The sequence below is a fragment of the Mobula birostris genome, chromosome 10 (assembly GCF_030028105.1).
Source record: "Mobula birostris isolate sMobBir1 chromosome 10, sMobBir1.hap1, whole genome shotgun sequence".
In the NCBI taxonomy this organism is placed as follows: domain Eukaryota; kingdom Metazoa; phylum Chordata; class Chondrichthyes; order Myliobatiformes; family Myliobatidae; genus Mobula; species Mobula birostris.
This window is the reverse complement of record NC_092379.1, coordinates 49,904,778-49,926,395: the sequence shown is the minus strand read 5'-3', so window position 1 is coordinate 49,926,395 and position 21,618 is coordinate 49,904,778. Positions and strand designations below refer to the sequence as shown.

The 21,618-nt window shown below is 49.8% G+C and overlaps 1 protein-coding gene across 1 annotated transcript in view; it reads left to right on the top strand.

Moving 5' to 3' along the window:
* Window positions 1–6,109: 6,109 nt before the first annotated feature.
* The window catches only part of LOC140203672 (uncharacterized), an 85,140-nt gene continuing 69,631 nt past the window's right edge, over window positions 6,110–21,618 (top strand). The window contains exon 1 of the mRNA XM_072269720.1: window positions 6,110–6,360. Within this exon, the coding sequence (XP_072125821.1) occupies window positions 6,358–6,360 (3 nt within the window). The 5' untranslated portion in view covers window positions 6,110–6,357. The remainder of the gene's footprint in view (window positions 6,361–21,618) is intronic.

Below are 21,618 nucleotides of genomic sequence, written 5' to 3'. Positions count from 1 at the left end.
TGTGCTTGGTGAAGAAATCTCATCTTCATCCACTGGGATGGAATAGCACTTCAACTTTCCTTGGTGGACTCATAAACCTTTAATGCTGGAAAACGCTTTCCCACACCAACACACTGGACACTCAGAGCCTTTTATCCTAGCTCTTGGTCGTAGTCGTTCTCTGTAATTAACTGTATCCATCCGATTGGGTCCATCATTCTCCCTCCCTCTCGGAGGACCCCGAAGGTATGTTTCTCCATGTAAACTAGAAGCTTCAAGAGGTGGGTGCTCTTCTGAGCTGGTGCCCGGACTGCCAATCCTGACACCCCCAGTGCCAGTCTTTCCTGGCTGTCTGCTGTCTCTCCACGCTGTCACTGGACTATTCCCGGTTGCCAACCAGACTATTCCTGGTAGTCACTGGTGTCCAGAACAAAAAAGTTACAAAATACACATGGACTAAGATGTTAACTGTCCTGTGCTTTCACCAGTGGGATCATCAGTTGATCTGCCACCTGTCTTCAGGAGTTTCGGCCCGCTTATGATCAAGACTCCCTCGAGGTGGTGGGCCAGCAGTGCTAAAGCACCACCTCCCACTGGTGAGCTTAAAAACTTGGCATCTGCCTCTATCAGAGTTGTTGGTCACTTCCATCCAACAGATAGTCTACCCTTCAGGTGTCTATGCAACTACTGAAGGGTTTGCAAGATATGTATACACTGTCTGACTAACTGCCCCTCTGGACATACTTGGTCCACAAGCATGCTGATCCTTTCTCTGCTGCCTCAGCTACAGCCCTGCTGGTTGACTTAAACTCTCTTCTAGTGAAGCCAAAGTCACACAGCCACTTCTGGAGAGTGAACGCAATAAACCCACGGCAGCCTATTTCAAATGGATAGCATGAGACCTTCCACCCTCTGTCTCTGCACTCTGATCTCATGGATGAAACGAACATCTAACGAGGATGTCATGAACAGAGCAAACACAAAAAGAGAAATAATGTATGAGATCATGAAAAGGCAACGTCACTTCATTGGACATGTGATTAGGAAAGAGGAGTTAGAATGCACAGTAATTATGGGAAAGATTGAAGGGAAGAAAGCAAGAGGAAGACAAAGACAAATGATGATGGAGACAGCAGCCAGAGAACTGGAAATGAACACCAATGAAATGATCCACTTGACCCGAAACAGGAGTGTGTGGGCCATGGCAGTCAAAGCTCAAACTGGGCACGGCACCTGATGATGGTGATGATCCATCATTAAGGACCCCCACCACCCAGGACATGCCCTGTTCTCATTGCCACCATCAGCGGGGAGGTACAGGAGTCTGAAGGCCCACAGTCAACGATTCAGGAACAGCTTCTTGCCCTGTGACATCAGATTTCTGAACAGACCATGAACCCGCGAACACTACCTCACTGTTTTTGCACAATTTATTTAATTTAACTGTTCTATAAATATATTCTGTAATTTACAGTTTTTATTAGTTTGTATTGCAATGTTCTGCTGCTGCATAACAACAAATTTCATGACGTACGCCAGTCTGGGGTGTGCTAGATGAGAAGAGGCATAGATCGAGTGCATAGCCAGCATCTTTTTTCCAGACCGGTAATGGCCAATGTGAGAGCATCTTTTTAGGTGATTAGAGGAAACTATAGGGACGATGTCAGAGGTGGGTGTGTGGCCACACTGCTGAGGGTGCTGGTAGAGACAGAAACGTTCAGGACATTTAAGAGGCTCTTGAGGTGGGGGCACATGAATGAAGGAAAAATGGAGGGCTGTGTGGAAGGGAGAAGTTAGACTGATCTTGGAGTTGGTTAAAAGGTTGGTACAATATTTTGGGGCAAAGAGCCTGTACTGTGCTGTACTGTTTGATGTTCTATACTCCCCTAGTTTTTATCAAAATCCCCCCCAACCACACACTACCAGGCGATGCACAGTGGCCATTTAACTACTGAATGGCATATATTTGAGACATGTGAGGAAGCGGGAGTACCTGGGGGGGGGGGGATTCTGGTGGTGGGGGGAGTATACTGGCTGGAGGTGTTCCATGAGGGTTATATCAATTTATAAATGGGTCGGACAAAGTGTAAGTTTTCAGATGACACAAAAAGAAGTGGCATTCAAAGGGTTAAAGGTCAAATTTAATGTCAGAGAAATATATACAATATACATCCTGAAATGCTTTTTCTTCACAAACATCCATGAAAACAGAGAAGTGCCCCAAAGAATGAACCCCAAAGTCTCCCCCCACCCCAGAATTGTGGACAGTGAGGAAGGTTGTCAGGGGGATTTAGCAGGATACAGAATATAGCAGGAGTTTAGTTCAGACAGGTGCGAGGTATTGTGTTTTGGGAGATCAGAGGTAAGGAGCAAAGGGTAGGGCCCTTAACAGCACTGATGTACAGGGGAATCTTAGGGTGCAAGTCTATGGCTCCCTGAAAGTGGGATCACCAGTAAGTATTGTGGTAAAGAACTGGTAGAGCATAGTTCATTGGTTAGAGTTGTTGGATCTGTTGTTTTTCCTGATCCTCAGGGGTCAAGAACAGCGAGCGGTCTTAATTCGTAATGACTGTTTATTTTCTGGTTTCAGCAAACACACAAGGAGCTGAGAAACAAAGCATGAAAAGCAAAGATGGCGAAGATAAAGAAGAGAAAGAAAGATGAAGAAAAAAATGGCTCCTCTGAAAAATCCATCACCTTTACGGTCGAGATAAGAGAAGATTCTTTAGAAACCCTTCAATGGTTGCACAAGTACCTCACATGGGTAATGTGCTAACACTTAGCCGCTGGCAAATGTAACTGCGATACCGCCTTCTGCCAGGACATGGGCTGAACCACCACATACTGTAAAAAATAAAGCAATTTGTTAAAAAGAACAAATTATGATTAAACTACGACTTTAGTCTTACATTAATTCATCCAATATCTTAAAAGAAGTATTTTAAAAACAGGTGGAGAATATAAAAGTCATGAAGTTTGCTAATATAGGTTAGGCTACACTGGTGTATAGTTGAGGCAGCCGCACTACAAGGATGTGGGGGCTTTGCTGAGGGTGCTGAAGAGGTACACCAGGATGTTAGAGAATTGGATATAAGGAGAGGTTGGGCAAACTTGGGTTATTTTCTCTGGAACGTGGAGGCCGAGAGGAGCCCATAAGACCATAAGCCATAGGAGCAGAATTAGGCCATTCAGCCCATCGAGTCTGCTCTGCCATTCCGTCATGGCTGATCCCGGATCCCACTCAACCCCACACACCTTTCCTTCTCGCCATATCCTTTGATGGCCAGATAGAAGTTTATAAAAGTTATGGGGGTGGGCAGATAGGGTAGGTATACTCAGAGTACTTCTAGTGAGGTGGAAATGTCAAATATTAGGTGGTTAAGTTCAGAGAGGCATATTTTAAATGAGAAATATGCAAGGCATTTTTGTTTTACACAGAGGGCGGTGGGTGCATGGAACACACAGCTAGAGGATACACTGGGAGCAGATACAATAGTCATGTTTAAGCAGGCCCACAAACAGGCGGAGAATTGGAGGGGGGGGATACAGACCATGTGCAGACAGGTAAAGTTAGTTTGGATTGGCATCATTGTCAGTACAGACAATGTGGGCCGAAGGGCCTGTTCTTGTGTCCCGCTGTTCGTCGTTCGCCTGAGGGACACGCGTGGTCACAGGGGGGCACCTTCGTGCCGAGAGCGCTTGAGATCAAGACTGAACCCTGGTCCCAAGCGGAGTCTCCACGAGTTAAACCGCAACTGTCCCTGCACCGGGATTACCAGCCGTTCCAACCCATGGGAACACGTTCGTCTCGAGGGGAACACCTTAGCCATTTAGCCATCATCAGTCATGTTAGAACTGGGACGAAAGTGAGTCACCCTCGGTCCCGCGGGACTGCCACAACTTGCCTCCGGTACCTCGGAGGTGATTTTTACACGCCAACACTCGGGATGTTTTGCTGGCAACTTGTGTCCGGCCGGTTACGGTCACACTTCTGTAGAAAAAGGATGCCGTCACGCAGGAAAGGGGGCGGGCTGACATACTTATACGATGTCGGCGATCAATCGGCGACGTTCTGCGGGCTACTTTGAACTTTGAGAAAAGATTCAAGTGGGTAGAACCAGGATCGGAGGTTTTCAGTCACGAAGAGATACCTCCGGAAGTCAGGGACTCTCACCACCCAGGACGTGCCCTCTTCTCACTACCACCGTCAGGGAGGAGAGACGGGAGACTGAAGACGCACAATCTGTGTTTGAGGATTCTTTCTCTCTGCCGTCAGGTCCCTGAATGGTTCACGAACACGACCTCACTATCCCTCTTTTTCCACGCAAGCAGGAATTCTGCAGATGCTGGAAATTCAAGCAACACACATCAAAGTTGCTGGCGAACGCAGCAGGCCAGGCAGCATCTATAGGAAGAGGTACAGTCGACGTTTCAGGCCGAGACCCTTCGTCAGGACTAAATGAAGGAAGAGTTAGTAAGAGATTTGAAAGTGGGAGGGGGAGATCCAAAATGATAGGAGAAGACAGGAGGGGGAGGGATGGAGCCAAGAGCTGGACAGCTGATTTTCTCCCTCTGCCCCTCTGACTATACCCCTTGCCCATCCTCTGTTTTCCACCCTGCTCCCCTTTTCTTTCTCCCTGGGCCTCCTGTCCCATGATCCTCTCATATCCCTTTTGCCAATCACCTGTCCAGCTCTTGGCTCCATCCCTCCCCCTCCTGTCTTCTCCTATCATTTTGGATCTCCCCTCCCCCTCCCCCTTTCAAATCTCTTACTAGCTCTTCCTTCAGTTAGTCCTGACGAAGGGTCTCAGCCTGAAATGTCGACTGTACTTCTTCCTAGAGATGCTGCCTGGCCTGCTGCGTTCACCAGCAACTTTGATGTGTGTTGCCCTCTTTTTCCACTTATGTTTTATTGTAACATAATGTTTTCAATGCAACACACACACATAACGCACACGCGCGCACACACACACACAACGCTGGAGGAACTCAGCAGGCCAGGCACCAACTATGGGAATGGATAAATAGTCGATGTTTCTGTCTGGGACTCTTCTTTAGGACTGGTAAGGAAGGTGGGGGGGGGGAGAGAGATAGCAGAACAGAAAAGATGGGGGTGGGGTGGGGAAGGGGGATAGCTGGATGGTGAGAGGTGAAGCCAGGTGCGTGAGAAAGGTAAAAGGCTGGAGAAGAAGGAATCCGATAGGAGAGGAGGAGCGAGACCCAGGGGGAAGTGATAGGCAGGTGAGAAGAGGTAAAAGGCCAGAGCTGGGAATAGAAGAGCGGAGTGGGGGGGGGGAGGGGGGAGGGATTTTCTTATCAGAATGGATGTTCATGCAATCAGGTTGGAGGCTACCCAGATGGAATATAATGTGTTGCTCCTCCACCCTGAGGGTGAAGTCACCTTTGCCAATAATTTTTGATGTCCTGCCCTGTGAACTTCATGAAGTATGTCAGTGATATTAAACGTGACTCTGACTTTGCTCCCTGGAGTTCAGGCGTCTCAGAACTGACCTTACCAGGTTCATGAAGCAGCGAGCAGCATAGAGGAGGTGGGTGGTCACCGTCTCGTCCCCAGGGCAAGGAAGTCTCGAACTAGAATGCACACGGTTAAGGTGAGAGGGGGGAATTCGGTGTTGATCTGCGGGTGAGGTTCCCCCACACAGAGGGCGGTAAACTTTTGGAAAGAGCAGCCGGCTGCTACAACCGCGGCTTTGAAAGATATTTGAAAAAGTTCATTGGCAGGAAAAGTTTCGAGGTTTTCTGGGTCAGATGCAGGTAGATCAAGCAGGCAACTTGGTCGGCACAGACACGATGCGCAGATGTTGTAGAGCTCTATAAAAGTTGCGATCGCTGCTTTATTGGGCAGCGGCGTGGTCATGGAAATAAATTATTCCCTTTCACTCTGTTTTATTCATGCCGGCGACTAACCCTGCAAACCACAGACTGCAGCCAGAGGCCACACACGCACACAGAGGCAGGGCGGCAACAAGTTCAGTAAGTTCCCCTGCCTGCCGGCTGTCGGAGTCCCCCCACAGATTCGACTGCTACCCCTTACAGCCCCCTCCCCCTCTCCATCCCTGCCTTGCCCTGTCTTTCTCGCGGAATACTGAGGGAATTTGAAACTATCAAAGCAGTCAGGAAACACTGCCCCCCCCCCAACCTCCTCCCACCCTCCCATCCCTGCGCACAGGAACAGGCAGGGGAATCCAGTGACTGCCAAGTGTGGAAGCGGACTCTGGAAACTCTTGCGTGTGTCAGAGGAGAAGGAGCGTACAGTACTCTTGTTCGGGGCAAGGTGAGAGTGCACCCGCACCGCAAAGCGGCTTCTTGTCCCGCGGATCCGGAAGATGAAGCTGAAAAGGAGGAGCTGCCACAGCCATGGTAGGTGCAGTCGGATTTCCCCCTGCCCGAGACCAGCTGAGTTCCACAACCACAATGGCTGGGGTCTGGGGGGGTGGGGGGTGGGGAGTGTGGAAAACAAAAGTTCGCCAGAGAGGGGAGAAAAGTTGACTTGCTGAGAGATTCAAACGAGCGGGAATGCTGAAAAGGGCAGATCAATAGAAAGAGGAGAAAGGAGAAAGGCAAAGGGAAGAGGGCGGAGGTAGAATTGAAATGACACCGGGAGGGAGGAAGCGGGCCGAACTGAGACAAGGCTGGAAGCGAGCACGGGGCGCGGAGAGCGAGAAGCAGAACGAGACGGGGGACGAGGAGTGCGAGACAGTGGGCGAGACGAGGCGATGAACAGGAAAGTGAAAATAAAAGGCAGGCAGGAAGCAGGAAGAGGAAAAGTTTGTGGTATGGGGAGAGGGGAAAGAGTTCGGGGTGCGCAGAAAGGGAGGAACGGCGAGGGAGCAAAAGGGATGCCTACAGGGCAGGCGGGACAAGAGGGGGCATGCACCCCGGATCTGAGGACATGATGGATAAAGGCTGTGACGGGAATGCGCTTGCTTGGGAGTGCCATTTCACAGAAAGCGCTTGCGTTGCTTTGTGTTCTCTGGGTTTTGGCGGAGCACTAGTTGCTGCCCCCCGTGGATGCCACGGCCGGGACACTGCACTCTCACTGGGGGCAAGGGCTCCCTCGGTACGGCACCGCTGGTCATTGATGGAGGGAGCGTGTAATGTTGACGGATTGCAGGTCACACGCAAAGGGGCATAGCTTCGGGGCAAATCATTGGAACATTGACCATCCAGCACAGGAAGGGGCCCTTCTGCTGACTATGTGCCAACCATGATGCCAATCCAAATCTACCCTCCGTCTGACATGGCGTAAGTCCTTCCTTTCGCTCCGCAAAAACAAAACTTGCCTTGAAAATCTTTAAACCATAAGATATAGGAGCAGGGTTAGGCCAATCGACCCTGCTCCTCAATTTCACCATGGTTGATCCATTTCCCTCTCAGCCCCAATCTCCTGCCTCCCCCCCCATCCCTTCATGCCCTGATTGATCAAGAATCTCTATCAACCTCTTGTCTTAAATATACCCAAATATCCTGACCTCCACAGCCGCCTGTGGCAATGAATTCCACAGATTCATCACTCTCTGGCTAAAGAAATTCCTCCTCATCTCCATTCTAAATGGACTTCCCTCTATTCTAAGGCTGTTTCCTCTGGTCCTAGACTCCCCCACCAGTGGAAACATCCTCTCCAAATCTACTCTAGCGAGGCCTTTTGCCAATGGATAGGTTTCAATGAGATCCTCCCAACATTCTTCTGAGTTCCAGTGAAACAGGCCCAGGGCCAGTACTCACTGGAATTCAGAGAGCTTTGCCTCTCTCAGCTGAACTAAGGACCCTACTTTCATAATCCTAAATACTGTAGGTATATCTAACAGGTCTCTCATACTCCTGAGAAGACAATGCCTCTGTCCAGCCCCTGCTTAGAGCAAATACCCTCTACTCGAGGCAGCAGCCTGGTGAACCTCCTTTGTGTCCTATCCAGCTCCTCCATGTCCACTTGCTGACCGGAAATGCACACGGTGACATTGGGTGGCGGGGTGCAGATATGTCTCAACCAACGTCCCTCCGCTGGCCTGCGGGTCACCCTCGGGCAAGGTGCAGCACCTGCTTAGCCCTCCACCCCCCGATGAGAGTAACGGGAAGCCATGGGAGCAGGTATGAGCAGCTGGTGCATATCACTGACACCAGGCAGGCAATCTCCGATGGGTGTTGATAATGGCTGTCTTGTAAAGACACTGCCCAGGAGAAGGCAATGGCAAACCACTTCTGTGGAAAGAATTGCCGAGAACAATCATGGTCATGGAGAGAGAAAAGAATAAAAACAACAGGGGGGGTGGGGGGGGGGTCTTCTCGTTGGGCAGCGATCAGATTAAAGACCAACGGAAGGCCATCACCGCCAACGTCATTGCACACGGCACATCATGATGATGATCAATACTTGGAAGACTGAAGGATTAAGGCTGAGGGGAATTGGCGCTAGAAAGGGGTTCAGACCTGTGTGGATCAGTCATAATGGCAGGTTGGCTGACTGGGGGAGATTGGCTTTTCATGCCTCAGTAGTGTTGATGGGAAGGGTATGATCCAGGAGAGAGTATGGAGTGTGCCCTGGGAAAAAGCATAGAGAATGAACTCTCACGGCGGCAGCTAATATGGGAGAGGATAGCTTGAGGTGGGGTGCAGGCAGCTCGTGGGAGGGTGTAGTCTGCCACCGAGTGAGCTCTGCTGTCCCACAGATGGCTTTTTACGTGACTGGCATTGGATAGCTCCCCCCCACCCACCAACTTCCCGCTGGACACTGCTTCATAGGTGAAAATGTGTCACTGAGATCAGCAGGAAGGGCCTGGGCCTTGGAAGAAAATCTGAAGGTGAGGTGCCAGGGAGGAAAGTGAGGAACGGGGCAAGGCTTTGGAGGCAGCATAGTGGAGGAGGTTGCCTGCAGGTCGCTCAGTGATCCTGGGGTTGTGGGGGTGGGGGGAGGAGGCAGACCAGTAGAGAGGCATGGTAGTGCGTCGAGGAGAGCTATCTCCTCACAGGCTCAGTGACCTGGGTTCAATCCCAACCCCTGTAACTATGCGGAGTTTGCACGTTCTCTCTGTCACAGCACTGGGCTTTCCTCAGGTGCCCCCAGTTCCCTCTTGTTCCAGCATGGTGGGATACTCGACTACGGTGTATTGATCTCTGATGTGAGGGTGAGGGGTGGAATCTGGGGGGAGGGGAGATGATGGGAATGTGGGAAAAAATGGATTACAGGGATAGAAGACAAGATGCCACACACAAGATACAGTGATATTACAGGAACATTGCAAGCAAGAACAGGGCATTGGCTGGTTGGCAGGAGGCAAAGGGAGCCTTTTCTGGCTGGCTGCTGGTGACTAGTGGTGTTGGGACCGATTCTTCTTACGTTACCTGTCAATGAGTTAGATGATGGAATTTTTAGCTCTGTGGCCAGGTCTGCGGATGGTACGAAGATAGGTGGAGACGCTGGTCGTGTTGAGGAAGCAGGAAGGCTGAAGAACGACTTGGACAGATCAGGAGAATGGGCTAAGGAGTGGGAGATGGAATACAGTGTCGGGAGGTGTATGGTCATGTATTTCAGTAGAAGGAATAAAAGCACAAGCTATTTTCTAAATGGTGAGAAAATTGAAAGCTGCAAAATGGCTTGGGAGCCCTTGAGCAAGTTGAGTCGGTGTGGAGGAAGGCGAATGCAATGTCAGCATTCATTTCAAGAGGACTAGAATACAAAAGCAAGGGTGTAATGTTGAGACTTTATAAAGCACTGGTGAGGCGTTATTGTGAACAGCTTTGAGCCCCTTATCTGAGAAATGATGTGTTGACATTGGAGAGGGTTCAGAAGAATTTCATGAGAATGATTCCAGGAATGAACGGCTTAACGTATGGGGAGTGATTGATGGCTCTAGGCTTTTACTTGCTCAAATTTCGAAGAATGAGTGGGGAATCTCATTGAAGCTTATTGAACGCTGAAAGGCCTAGATGGAGTGGGAGTGGAGAGGATGTTTGCTTCAGTGGGGGGAGTCTAGGAACAGAGGGCACAGCCTCAGAATAGAGGGACATCCATTTAGAATGGAGATGAGGAGGGATTTCTTTAGGTAGAGGTGGTGAATCTGTGGAGTCTGTTGCCACAGGCTGGCTGTGGAGGCCAGGTCACTGGGTGCATTAAAGGCGGAGGTTGATAGACTCTCGATTGGTCAGGGAGTGAAAGTTTACGAGGTGAAGGCAGGAGATTGGGGGAGAGAGGGAAATGGATCAGCCATTATGAAATGTCAGGGTAGACTCGATGGGCTGAATGGTCTAATTCTGCTCTTATGCCTGAAGGTCTTATGGTCTTAAAATAGTAGGTAGGAAGATAGGGGGAGAGATGAGAATATTCTGTGAATTAAGGGAACAAAATGCCTCCAATGTGGTATAGAAATATGAAGTGCCATGGAAGCAAGAACAGGCAGAGATGAGGGAGAAACAGAGGGGGGATGAGGACAGAGAGAAAGAGTGAGAGAGAGAGAGAGAGAGAGAGAGAGAGACAGAGAGAGAGACAGACAGGGAGACAGAGAGAGAGTGAGAGAGAGCAAGAGTGAAGGAGAGAGACAGAAAGAAACAGAGAGACAGAGAGATAGGGAGAGACAGAGAGACAGACAGGGAGACAGAGAGAGAGTGAGAGAGAGAGAGAGTGAAAGAGAGAGACAGAAAGAAACAGAGACAGAGACAGAGACGGAGAGACAGACAAGGAGACAGAGAGAGTGAGAGAGAGAGAGAGTGAAAGAGAGAGAGAAAGAAACAGTGAGAGAGACAGAGAGAGAGTGAGAGAGAGAGAGAAAAACAGAGAGAGGGAGAGACAGAGAGACAGACAAACAGTGAGAGAGAGAGAGACAGAGACAGAAACAGCGAGACAGAGAGAGAGAGAGAGAGACAGAGAGAGAGGGAGAGACAGAGAGAGACAGACAGTGAGAGAGACAGACAGTGAGACAGAGAGAGAGACAGAGACAGAAACAGCGAGACAGACAGACAGACACAGAGAGAGTGAAAGTATTGTGCTGCTCTCAAGCATGCCAGAGAGACAGATTTTATAAATAAGGATTGAAACAGGCATGACACAACAGACAGAATGTGAATTGTGAGAAGGGCAATTTGGTATGGCAAAGACAATAACACAGGCAGAGTAAAGCAGTAAGAGTGGGGACAGAGATCAAGGAGAGGGCAGCTACTTTGGCCACAGGGGTAACCAATAGCCCAACACTGTCAAACTCCTCAGAGAACATACATGTCACCACACAGAGCCCTGAGATTCTTTGTCCTGTGGGCACACTCAGCAAATCTGTAGTGTAGTAACTGTGAACAGGATCAGGGAAAGATCCAGTAGAGCATAGAAGACCACAAACTGTGCAAAAGCAAATATAAATGAATAGCAATAAATACTGAGCCATGTAATAACTAGAGTCCTTGATTGTGGGATAATCTCAATCCAAAGGCCTGGTGGTTGAGGGGTTGTAACTGTTCCTGAACCTGGTGCTGCGGGTCCTGAGGCTCCTGTACCTTCTACCTGATGGCAGCAGTGAGGGGAGAGCGTGTCCTGGGTGGTGGGGGTCTCTGATGATGGACGCTGCTTTCCTGCCACAGTGTTTCATGTCGATGGGCTCAGTGGTTGGGAGAGCTTTACCCGTGATGTACTGGGCTGAATCCACTACCTTTTGTAGGATTTTCTACTCAAAGGCATTGGTGTTCCCCATACCAGGCCGTAATGCAGCCAGTCAGCACACTTTCCACCACGCACCTATACAAATTTGCCAAGATTTTCAATGACATGCCGAATTTGCACAAACTCCTGAGGAAGTAGAGACACTGTCGTGCTTTATTCGCGATTATATTCATATAATGGGTCCAGAACAGGTCGTCTGAGAGAGTAACGCCCAGGAATTTAAAGTTACTCTGCACCTCTATTTATGATTTATAATTTAAATTTTTAATATTTACTATCGATTTGTAATCAAGGGAGCGGGAAGCGCAGAATCAAATATCGCTGTGATGATTGTACGTTCTAGTATCAATTGTTTGGCGACAATGAAGTATTAAGTACCTCGGTACTTTGGTTTCCCTCTCCTGAAGTCCACAATCAGCCGATCACCTCCCAGCTTCCATCCCCTCTCCGCCCGCCCACTCACCTACCTACCCCCTCACCTGGCTTCACCTCTCACCTGCCAGCCTGTACTCCTTCCCCCGCTCCGCCCTCTCCCCCCCACTTCTTTTCCAGTTCGGGTGAAGGGTCTCGGCCCGAAAGGTCGACGGTTTATTCCCCTCCCGGGACCTGCCGAGTTCCTCCAGCATTTTGCGTGGGTTGCTCACGCGATTAACCGGAGCCCGGGACTAAAGAAAAGGTCAGACCGGCCAGGGGATCATGAAGCAGTCGGACGGCTGGTCTGGTCTGGTCCTCGGGGTGGGGGGGGGGCGGGGGGGCAGTTCTGTTGTCCTTAAGGACGCAGTTCAGGGCCAGTTTCGTCTGGGCAATAAATGAGGCTGACGTCAATATCCCGTGAAAGCACAATAAAGGCACTCAGACCAAACACAGTTTCCCTTTAGGCGGACTGTGAATTATTTAGTTCACAGGAATGTGCACCTCGGCCCTTTGCAGAACAAGATCAAAGTTTACCACTGTTTAACATCTGCGCCTGACTCTGTTGTCCGAGCTTTCTCTCGCAGACCTATTTATGTTGTGTCGGTCTGTGTGTTTGCCAGTAGGTTTACCATTGTAATCTGTGCACCCTAGAAAGCGTCCCTTACCGCCCCACACCAATACCTCCCCGAGTCCGGTGCTGGTCCTGCTCGGACTGCGGTTTGCCAGCCCCGGCTCCGCGCCCTCACCCCTCGCCGACCGTGGTGAGGGGAGCCAAAGGAACGCTCGCATTCCTGGGAGTGAATGTGCAGAGGTCCGGGACGAGCGGGAAGTCTCCATTTCCCGGCACAGGAGGAAAGGAAGCCCAGGTCAGTGGGAGTATCAGTGAGCGGCGAACGCCACGGTGAGATCTTGCTCTCAGTCCACACCGGCAGAGGGAAGGTACTGGAGCCGAACAGGATCCAATGCACAACGCCGGAGCGTTCACATACTGGGAGTAATCTAATTCAAGCCGCTAAGATCAGAATTAGCTTTCATATCACCGGCATAGGTCGTGACATTTGTTGTCTTCGCGGCAGCAGTGCAATGCCATACATGATAACAACAACAAAAAAAGAATTGCAATAAGTATATATTAAATAGTTAAATTAAATAAGTAGTGCAAAAATGGAAATAAAAAAGTAGTGAGTGGGTTCATGGGTTCAATGTCCATTCAGAAATCCGGTGGCACAGGGGAAGAAGCTGTTCCTGAATCGTTGACTGTGGGTCTTCTGGCTCCTGTACCTCCTCCCTGATGGTAGCAATGAGAACAGGGCATGTCCTGGGTGATGGGGCCTTTAATGATGGATGCCGTCTTTGTGAGGCATCGGCCCTGGAAGATGTTTTGGATACAATGGAGCTAAGTTTACAGCTCTCTGCAGCACCCGGCTAGACAGCAAGGAAGAAGGGGCTACAGACCAACTCATCCATGATGACCAAGGGGCCTGCCCGACATAGTCCCAATAGCCTGTGCTTGGTCCTTATCCTGCTAAACCTTTCCCAGCCACGAACCTGTCCAAATGTCTTCTAAACGTTTTGTTCCCACCTCCAGCTCATTCCACCCACCCACTCCCTCTGTGTCAAGAATTGCCCCTTGGGTCTCTTTTAAATCTCCCCTCTCACCTGAAACCCTAATGCCCCCCTACCCTGGGGAAAGAGATTGTGACTGTCCTCGTCATTTTGCAAAGCTTTATGAGGTCGTCCTTCAGCCTTCTTCTACTCGGGCCCTTGGCTCCTAAGTGAAGTGTAGGCTGTCGATGACCTCCCCGTCCCCTGAAGTCGAGGGTATGGTTGGAGCCCATCAAAACTTTTGCAATCCACTGTACAGGGGATTGGCCTATAGAGCTTCACCAGAGCCCTGTTGGTGGCCTTACCCCAGTGGTCCCCAACCACCGGGCCGCGGACTGATACCGGACCGCAAAGCATGTGCTACCGGGCTGCGAGGAAACAATATGATTTGGCGATATGAAACGATACGAGTCAGCTGCACCTTTCCTCATTCCCTGTCACACACTGTTGAACTTGAAATAACCTACCAAATCATACCAAATAACACATAAAACCTAAAGTAACACTAACCTATAGTAAAAGCAGGAATGATATGATAAATACACAGCCTGTATAAAGTAGAAGTAATGTATGTACAGTACAGTGTAGTTTCAATTAACAGAATCGGGAAGATTAAGCCAAAACCGATTTGTAGGAAAAAAATTGGCATGTACACGCATGCGCACATCATGTATGCACACGTCACGCATGCGCACACAGGTGCCCGTGCAAGGCTTCATGGTCATGGTAGTCTTTCTTGGGGTAAACACAAGTGTCCCGTACTTGACTGCTACTTTTGTTCCTTATTTGGGAGTGAGAAAGTTGGCAACCCTACTTGAATCCTCCCAGCCTATCCATCCAGCCTTTGTGAATCTTTCCTGCATCAGTCTGGCTTAATGACGCCCTTCAAGGGGCTGGTGACCTTTCCCCTCCTCTTCCCCAACCCCGGCTCAGTTTATCCACCTCGTTCCGGAGGACTGAGGTGGCTCCGAGGGGGTGCAGCAGTGTTGCAAGTGCCCACCCTGGTGAGAAGGGAGACCACCTGCAGCAGAGGTGGACAGGGGATTGCCAACGGCTAAGAGTAAGGCGTTAATGTAACGCTATTACTGCGCTGGGATCAGTTCTGCTGCTGTCTATAAGGAGTTTGCACGTTCTCCCTGTGACTGCGTGGGTGTCCTCTAGAGCTCCAGTTTCCTCCCACGGTCCAAAGATGTATCGGGTCAGTAGGTCAATTCACATGGGTATAACTGGGTGACGTGGGCTTATTGTGTCTGACTACTGTGTTGTATCTTTGAAATAAATAAATTAAAAAACTGAATCCCTTACCTCTCAATCAACACATCTCTGGTCAATTCCCAGTCCTACTGATGGGGGACCCACCACACCCCCTCAACAACAGCACCGGAACTCCAACTACACTACCGTGCAGTAGTCTTGGACGGATAGCTGGTCTGCCTCAGTCTTTTGCACAGTATCGTCAACGTGGAGTGGAGACCGAGTTGGTAAATCCGGCAGAAGCAAAGGACGTTGAGAATGGCGAGGGTGGAGCACCACGGGAGGGGTGTAGGGCAGGGGTTGGCATGCGTGCGGACAGACCCAGCCCTGAGAGACCAGGCAAGGTCATTTGATTCCAAACAATTGGTTTATTGATCATTACAGAATGTCCCTCTGGTGCTTCCCGCTCCCTCGCCTCTCCCTTTCCCTTTTCCCAACCGTGATTCCCCTCTCCCTGCCCCTTTTCCCAACCATGACTCCCCTCTCCCTTCCCCTTTTCCCAACCATTATTCCTCTCTCCCTTCCCCTTTTCCCAACCATGACTCCTCTCTCCCTTCCCCTTTTCCCAAACATTATTCCTCTCTCCCTGCCCCCTGCTCGCTTTCAGTCCACAATCAGGTTTATCATCACTCACAGTTGCCATGAAATGTGTGATTTTTTGTGCGGCAGCACTACAGTGCAATACATAAAATGACGACAGTATTGTCTTAGGCACCCTAGCTATACAGGGTATGTGTGCCTAAGGCTTCTGTATAGTTCTGTGTCCCTGCAGGACGGTTACAGGGTGGAGCAGAAGCGTGGGCTTCTCTCAAGTACACAGGAGATCCTGCAGATGCTGGAGATTCTGTGTGGGGAGACACAGATTCTGGCAGCTGCACAGCGAGCAGTCAGTCTCTCAGCGGCAGCCTCGAGTTGCGGCAACCTCTTTCTGCAGGTCTGAGCTCAGCTGTGGATGGTCCTTCCTCCAGTCAGCGGAGCTTCAGTGGCATGGGACACCGCAGCAGGCAGGACACTCAGCTTTCGGTAGGCACTCTCCGGGTAGTGAGCCATGAGCGGAGGCCATTCCCCGTCTCACTGGGCAGGACAGTGACGCCCAGGGCCTGAGCCCTGGGCTAAAGTGCGGGGGTGAGGGGGTGGGGGAGGGTTTCTCTCCGCTGGCTGGTGCCCTAGGGCGAGGAACCTCTCCGCAGAGTCCTTTGGCAGGGCAGGCATCCTAACATCCGCTTCCTGCTGCGTCAGATGTCGGCTGTAAACTCTCAGCCACATTGAACTGGCTGCAAGCCCGAGCAGGTAGTTGCTCACTTGGGCCGTAGCCCCAGGGGTGGTGGTGGGGGGGGTGCACTCTCCCAGTGGCAGGCAGACACTTCTTCCAGCCCTACTGGAGCAACTTCGGTCCCAGTCGGTGCACGGGGGCTGGAGACAGAGCAAGAGGCGCTGAAGGTAGGACTGTCCGTTCAGGATGGGAAAGCAGTGGGAAATCAGCGAAATTGCACACTAGTCCAGAAGCGAAAAGTGAAAGTGAGGTTCTTTAAACATATGAAAATGAGGAGGGAATTTAGCCAGAGAAGTAGTGACGGGAAGTGAGAAAAGAGTTGAACAGATTTTTTGCATCGGTCTTTCTGGTAGAAGATCCTAAGAGGAACTGGTGAACAATTGAAATATGTGAGTGAGGAAGTTAATGGCATCGCCCTCCCCGAGGAACGAGTGTTGGGAAGTGAATGGGGCAGAGGCAGGTAACTTTCTGCATCCTGGGAAGCCGGTAGGTGGTGATACATCGAGGGGGACCAATGGACAAGGAAACCTGCCACTTTGAGAAGGAAAAAGCGAGAGACTTCAGGCCGGTCTGCCCCACACCTGCAGTTCCGGAGATGCAATAAACAATTATTGGAGGAGGTATAATTCATCATCTGATCATACAGATTCTGTAAGACAGGAAGGGGACAATCATGTCTGACAGATCACTTAGAGGTGTTTGATGAAATCAAAGAGGTAATATATTAGCCAAGATATTTATTTATTGCGATACAGCTTGGAACAGGCCCAGCAATCACCTGATTTAACCCTGGCCTAATCACGGGACAATCTGCAATGATCAGCTAACCTACCGAGCGGTACGCCTTTGGATTTTGGGAGGAAACCGGAGCACCTGGGGGAAACCCTTGCGGTGGTCACGGGGAGAACGTACAACTGCCTCACAGGCAGCGACAGGAACTGAACCTGGGCCGCTGGTGCCGTGAAGCGGTGAACAGGCAGGCAGCAGCAAAGAAGGAGGGGGTCGATTTCAGGGAGGCCGGCAATTTGTATTCGGTTTTCAATGTTCAAAGTAAATTTATTATCAAAGTACATATACCACCCTGAGATACGTTTTCTTGTGGGTATTTACAGAAACACAATCGAGTCAATGAAAAACTACACACAAACTGTGCAATTACAAATAAAAAGCAAATAGAAAATCAATACTGTTTTGTCTTTGAAAGTGAGTCCATAAGTTGTGGAATCAGTCCAGTGTTGAGGTGAGTGAAGTTGTCCATATGGCTCAGGGGCCTGAAGGTTGAGGGGTTATAACTGTTTCTGAACCTGGTGGAGTGAGACTTGAGACTCCTGTACCTCCTTCCTGATGGTGGCCGTGAGAGGAGAGCGTGGCCTGGTCTGGGCTTTCCTCGCTGATGGGTGCTGCTTTCCTATGGCTACGCTCAGTGGCAGGGAGGGCTTTGCCTGTGATGGTCTGGGTCGTATCCTTGACCTTTCGTAGGCACACAAGCGAATGTCGTAAGGATCAGTGCTGGGGTCACAACTGTTTATATAAAATTTAACAATGACTTGGAGCAGAGATTCTTAACCCCTTGGTTAATGGTAGAGGTCCATGCAGTAAGGAAGGCTGGGGACCGCTGATCGAGAAGGAAGTATCACAGTCAAATTTGTAGATAATATAAAGTGAGGGGGAGTGGGGTGAAGAGACAAACTACAAGGAGGGTGCAATTTGAAGGGAGATATTAATAGGTTAAGTGAATGGGTAATGTTGGCTCTGTGGAAAATATGAGATTGGTCAGTATGGAAACATAATAAAGCACATTCTCTAAATAAAGAGGGGGAGAAAACTGCAGGACAAAGGAACGCGCATGAAAAACAAGTTCGGCGTTTATTGAAAAAGCCAATGGAATGTTGGCTTGTATTTCAAGAGCCTTGGGTTATGGAAGCAGGGAAGTCTCGCTACAACTGTGCAAGGCATTTGTGAGAGCACATGTAGAGAACCACATGCAGTTCAGGGTCTCTGATTGAAGGGAAAGTGAATTAACATTGGAAGCAATTTGCAGAACGTGGACCAGGATGATCCCTGTTATAGGGGGCTTATGTGATCTGGATGTTGAACAAGTGAGGTCTGTGTTCACTGGAGTTTGAAAGAATGAAACGTCCTTTTAAAGTACTGTATGTAAGATTTTCAGAGGCTCGACAGGGTATGAGGAAAGAGAAGAGTCTAAGACCAGACTCATTCAAGACCAAAGTGAAGAATAACTTCTTCTTCGAAAGGGTTGAGAGCCTTTGAAATTCCTTGTCTCTGAGAAGTGCAGAGGATGAGTCCGTAAACATATTCAAAATATGGATGGATATTTAATCAGTAAAGAAATCCTCATTATGGGAACAGGAGAGGGAATCTAGATCAGCAATGGTGTTGTTGAATGACAGGTTAGGCTTAAGGGGATGTATGGCCTCTCTCTCTCACTCTCTTAACAGATAACCTTGTCACCCATTAGTTGAGCTTATCGACTTTCATCTGCCAAGAGCTTAAGGCCCAGTATAGCTGTCAGTTAACAGTTGCAAAGTCATGTGGCCCCTCACCAAGCAGACATCTAACCACGAGAGTCTGGCTTGGGACACTCCCACTGTCGGCTTCACTTCAACACATAAACCAGACCTAGGTCCCTCTCTTGGGACATTATTTGTGGCTCAGGCCTCAAGTCCTCTGAAGGAAACCAGTGACCACATCAAACCAGAAAGCTGGGGCCACGAGGCTTGGTCCCTTGAGGGTAACGGCTTCCCTTCCACTCCGTGCAGGGCAGTTGTCTGAGTCTCCGCCCCAGCATAGAGACAAGGCTGGCTCATTCCTGGATCAGCCCCAAGTAAATCCAACTCTATCACTTGAACTCTATGCGACTAACTCCCATCGCCCCAGTCTCTCTGACTTCCGCACAGATCTAAATTAACCCCTGTGTTCACTTACACTCCATGGTCCTATTTTTAATAAATATTCATATGAAAACAGGAGCGACTTCGCAAGGCTGTTCCATCATTCAGTCTGATCTGGAGGTGTGAATCAGGTTGTGAACACAATTGTGCCAGTACCCCAGAGACCTCAGTTCCCCAATCTCTAACAAAGCTATCTAGGCCTCCACATCCCTCTTGGGTAGAGAACACCAGAGCTTCATTGCCATCAGTGAGAATGTCCTAATGACCACTCTTTTATCTTACAACTATGGCCCCTCATTCACGATTCTTGTACAAGTGCAAACATCTCAACGTTAGCCCAGTCCAAAGCTTCTGGCTCGTAAATAGATTAGATTAGATTATGAGAACACTCAGTCCTCTTTTATTGTCATTTAGAAATGCATACATGCATTAAGAAATGATACAATGTTTCTCCAGAGTGATATCACAGAAAACAACACAGACCAAAGACTAACACCGACAGAACCACATAATTATAACATATAGTTACAGCAGTGCAAAGCAATACCGTAATTTGATAAAGAACAGACCACAGGCACAGTAAAAAAAAAGTCTAAGTCCCGAGTCGATCGACTCCCGAGTCCCCGATAGCAGGCGGCTAAAGGGAGAAACTCCCCGCCATAAACCTCCAGGCACTGTCAACTTGCCAATGCCTTGGAAGCAGCCGACCCCGAGTCCGTCCGTCCGAAAACTCCGAGCTTCCAAGCAATACAGCCCCCCGAGCGCCTTCGACCTCTCCCCGGCCGCTGAAACAAGCAAAGCCGAGGATTCGGGGCCTTCTGCTCCGGAGATTCTGGTTACCACACAGTAGCAGCGGCAGTGAAGCGGGTATTCCAGAAGTTTTCCAGATGTTCCTCCGTACTCTCACGTCTGTCTCCATCAAATCAGAATTGTGCACGGTCCCCTACTCGACAGATTACAGATATCGTTCACCGGAGAGGCCACGCGCACTGCCGTCGTGCCGCCATCTTCTTCCCCCTCCCAGCACTCAAATAATAAAATCTCCCGACATACTTCCAGACTCCAAAGAATAAAACCTAATTTCTTTAGCCGCTTGTGACAGGATGCACGTTGAGAAGGTGGGCATCGCAGACAAAGTCAGTGTTCATTCCCCGTCACTGACTGCCTTTGAGAAAGTGAAGAGTCACTGCAGTCCTTCTGGCGAAAGTATCGCCTCGGCATTCCTTGCAAGGGAGTACCGGAAGTGAGACGGTGAAGAAATGATTATGTAGCACCCTGTCAGGGTGGCAGATGGCCTTGAAGTTAAACTGCAGGAAGAGATTTTTCCTCCTGACTGCCTTTGCCCTTCTCAGTGGTCCAAAGTTTGAAGTAAATTTATTATCAAAGTACAGATATCACCATACGCAACCCTGAGATTCACTTCCTTGTGGGCATACTCAATAAATCCACAATAGTACAATCAGAATAGTACAAGAAAACCTGCAGATGCTGGAAATGCAAAACAACGCACAGAAAATACTGGAGGAACTCAGCAGGCCAGGCAGCGTCTATGGAAACAAGTAAACAGGCAACTTTTCGGGCCGAGACCCTTCAGCAGGGCTGGAGGGAAAGATGAGAGGTCAGAGTAAGAAGGTGGGGGGGGGAGAGGAGGAAGAAGTACAAGGTGGTAGGTGATAGGTGAAACCAGGAGAGGCGGAGGGGGGGGTGAAGTAAAGAGCTGAGAAAGAGATAAAGGGCTGGAGGAGGGGGAATCTGATAGGGGAGGACAGAAGACCGTGGAAGAAAGAGGAGGAGGAGGAGCACGAGAGGGAGGCGATGGGAGGCAAGGGAATCAGGTAAGAGAGGGGAAGGGGGATGGGGACTGGTGTAGGATGGTGAGGGGCCATTACCGGAAGTTTGGGAAATTGATGTTTATGCCATCAGTCTGGAGACTACCCAGGCAGAATATAGGGTTTTGCTCCTCCAACCTGAGTGTGGCCTCATCGTGGGCCATGGACTGATATGTCGGAATGGGAATGGAATTAAAATGGGTGTCACTGGGAGATCCCGCTTTCTCTGGTGGACGGAGTGTGGGTGATCGGTGAAGCGGTCTTCCAATCTACGTCGGGTCTCACCGATATACAGGAGGCTGCAGCGGGGGCACTGGATACAGCGGACAACCCCAACAGACTGATGTATGAGGTGTCGCCTCACCTGGAAGGACTGTTTGGGGCCCTGAGTGGTCGTGAGTGAGGAGGCGTTGGGGCAGGTGTGGCCCTTGTTCCGCTTGCAAAGGATAAGTGCCAGGAGGGAGATCAGCTGGGGAGGGACAAGTGGGCAAGGGAATTGCGTACGGAGTGATCCCTGCAGCAAGTGCACAGTGGGGAGGAGGGAAAGATGGGCTTGGTGGTGGGATCCCGTCGGAGAAAGCGGAAGTTATGGAGAATTATGTGCTGGACGCGGAGGCTAGTGGGGTGATAGGAGAGGACAAGAGGAGCAGCATCCCTGGTGTGGTGGCAGGAATCAGAATATCACTGGCA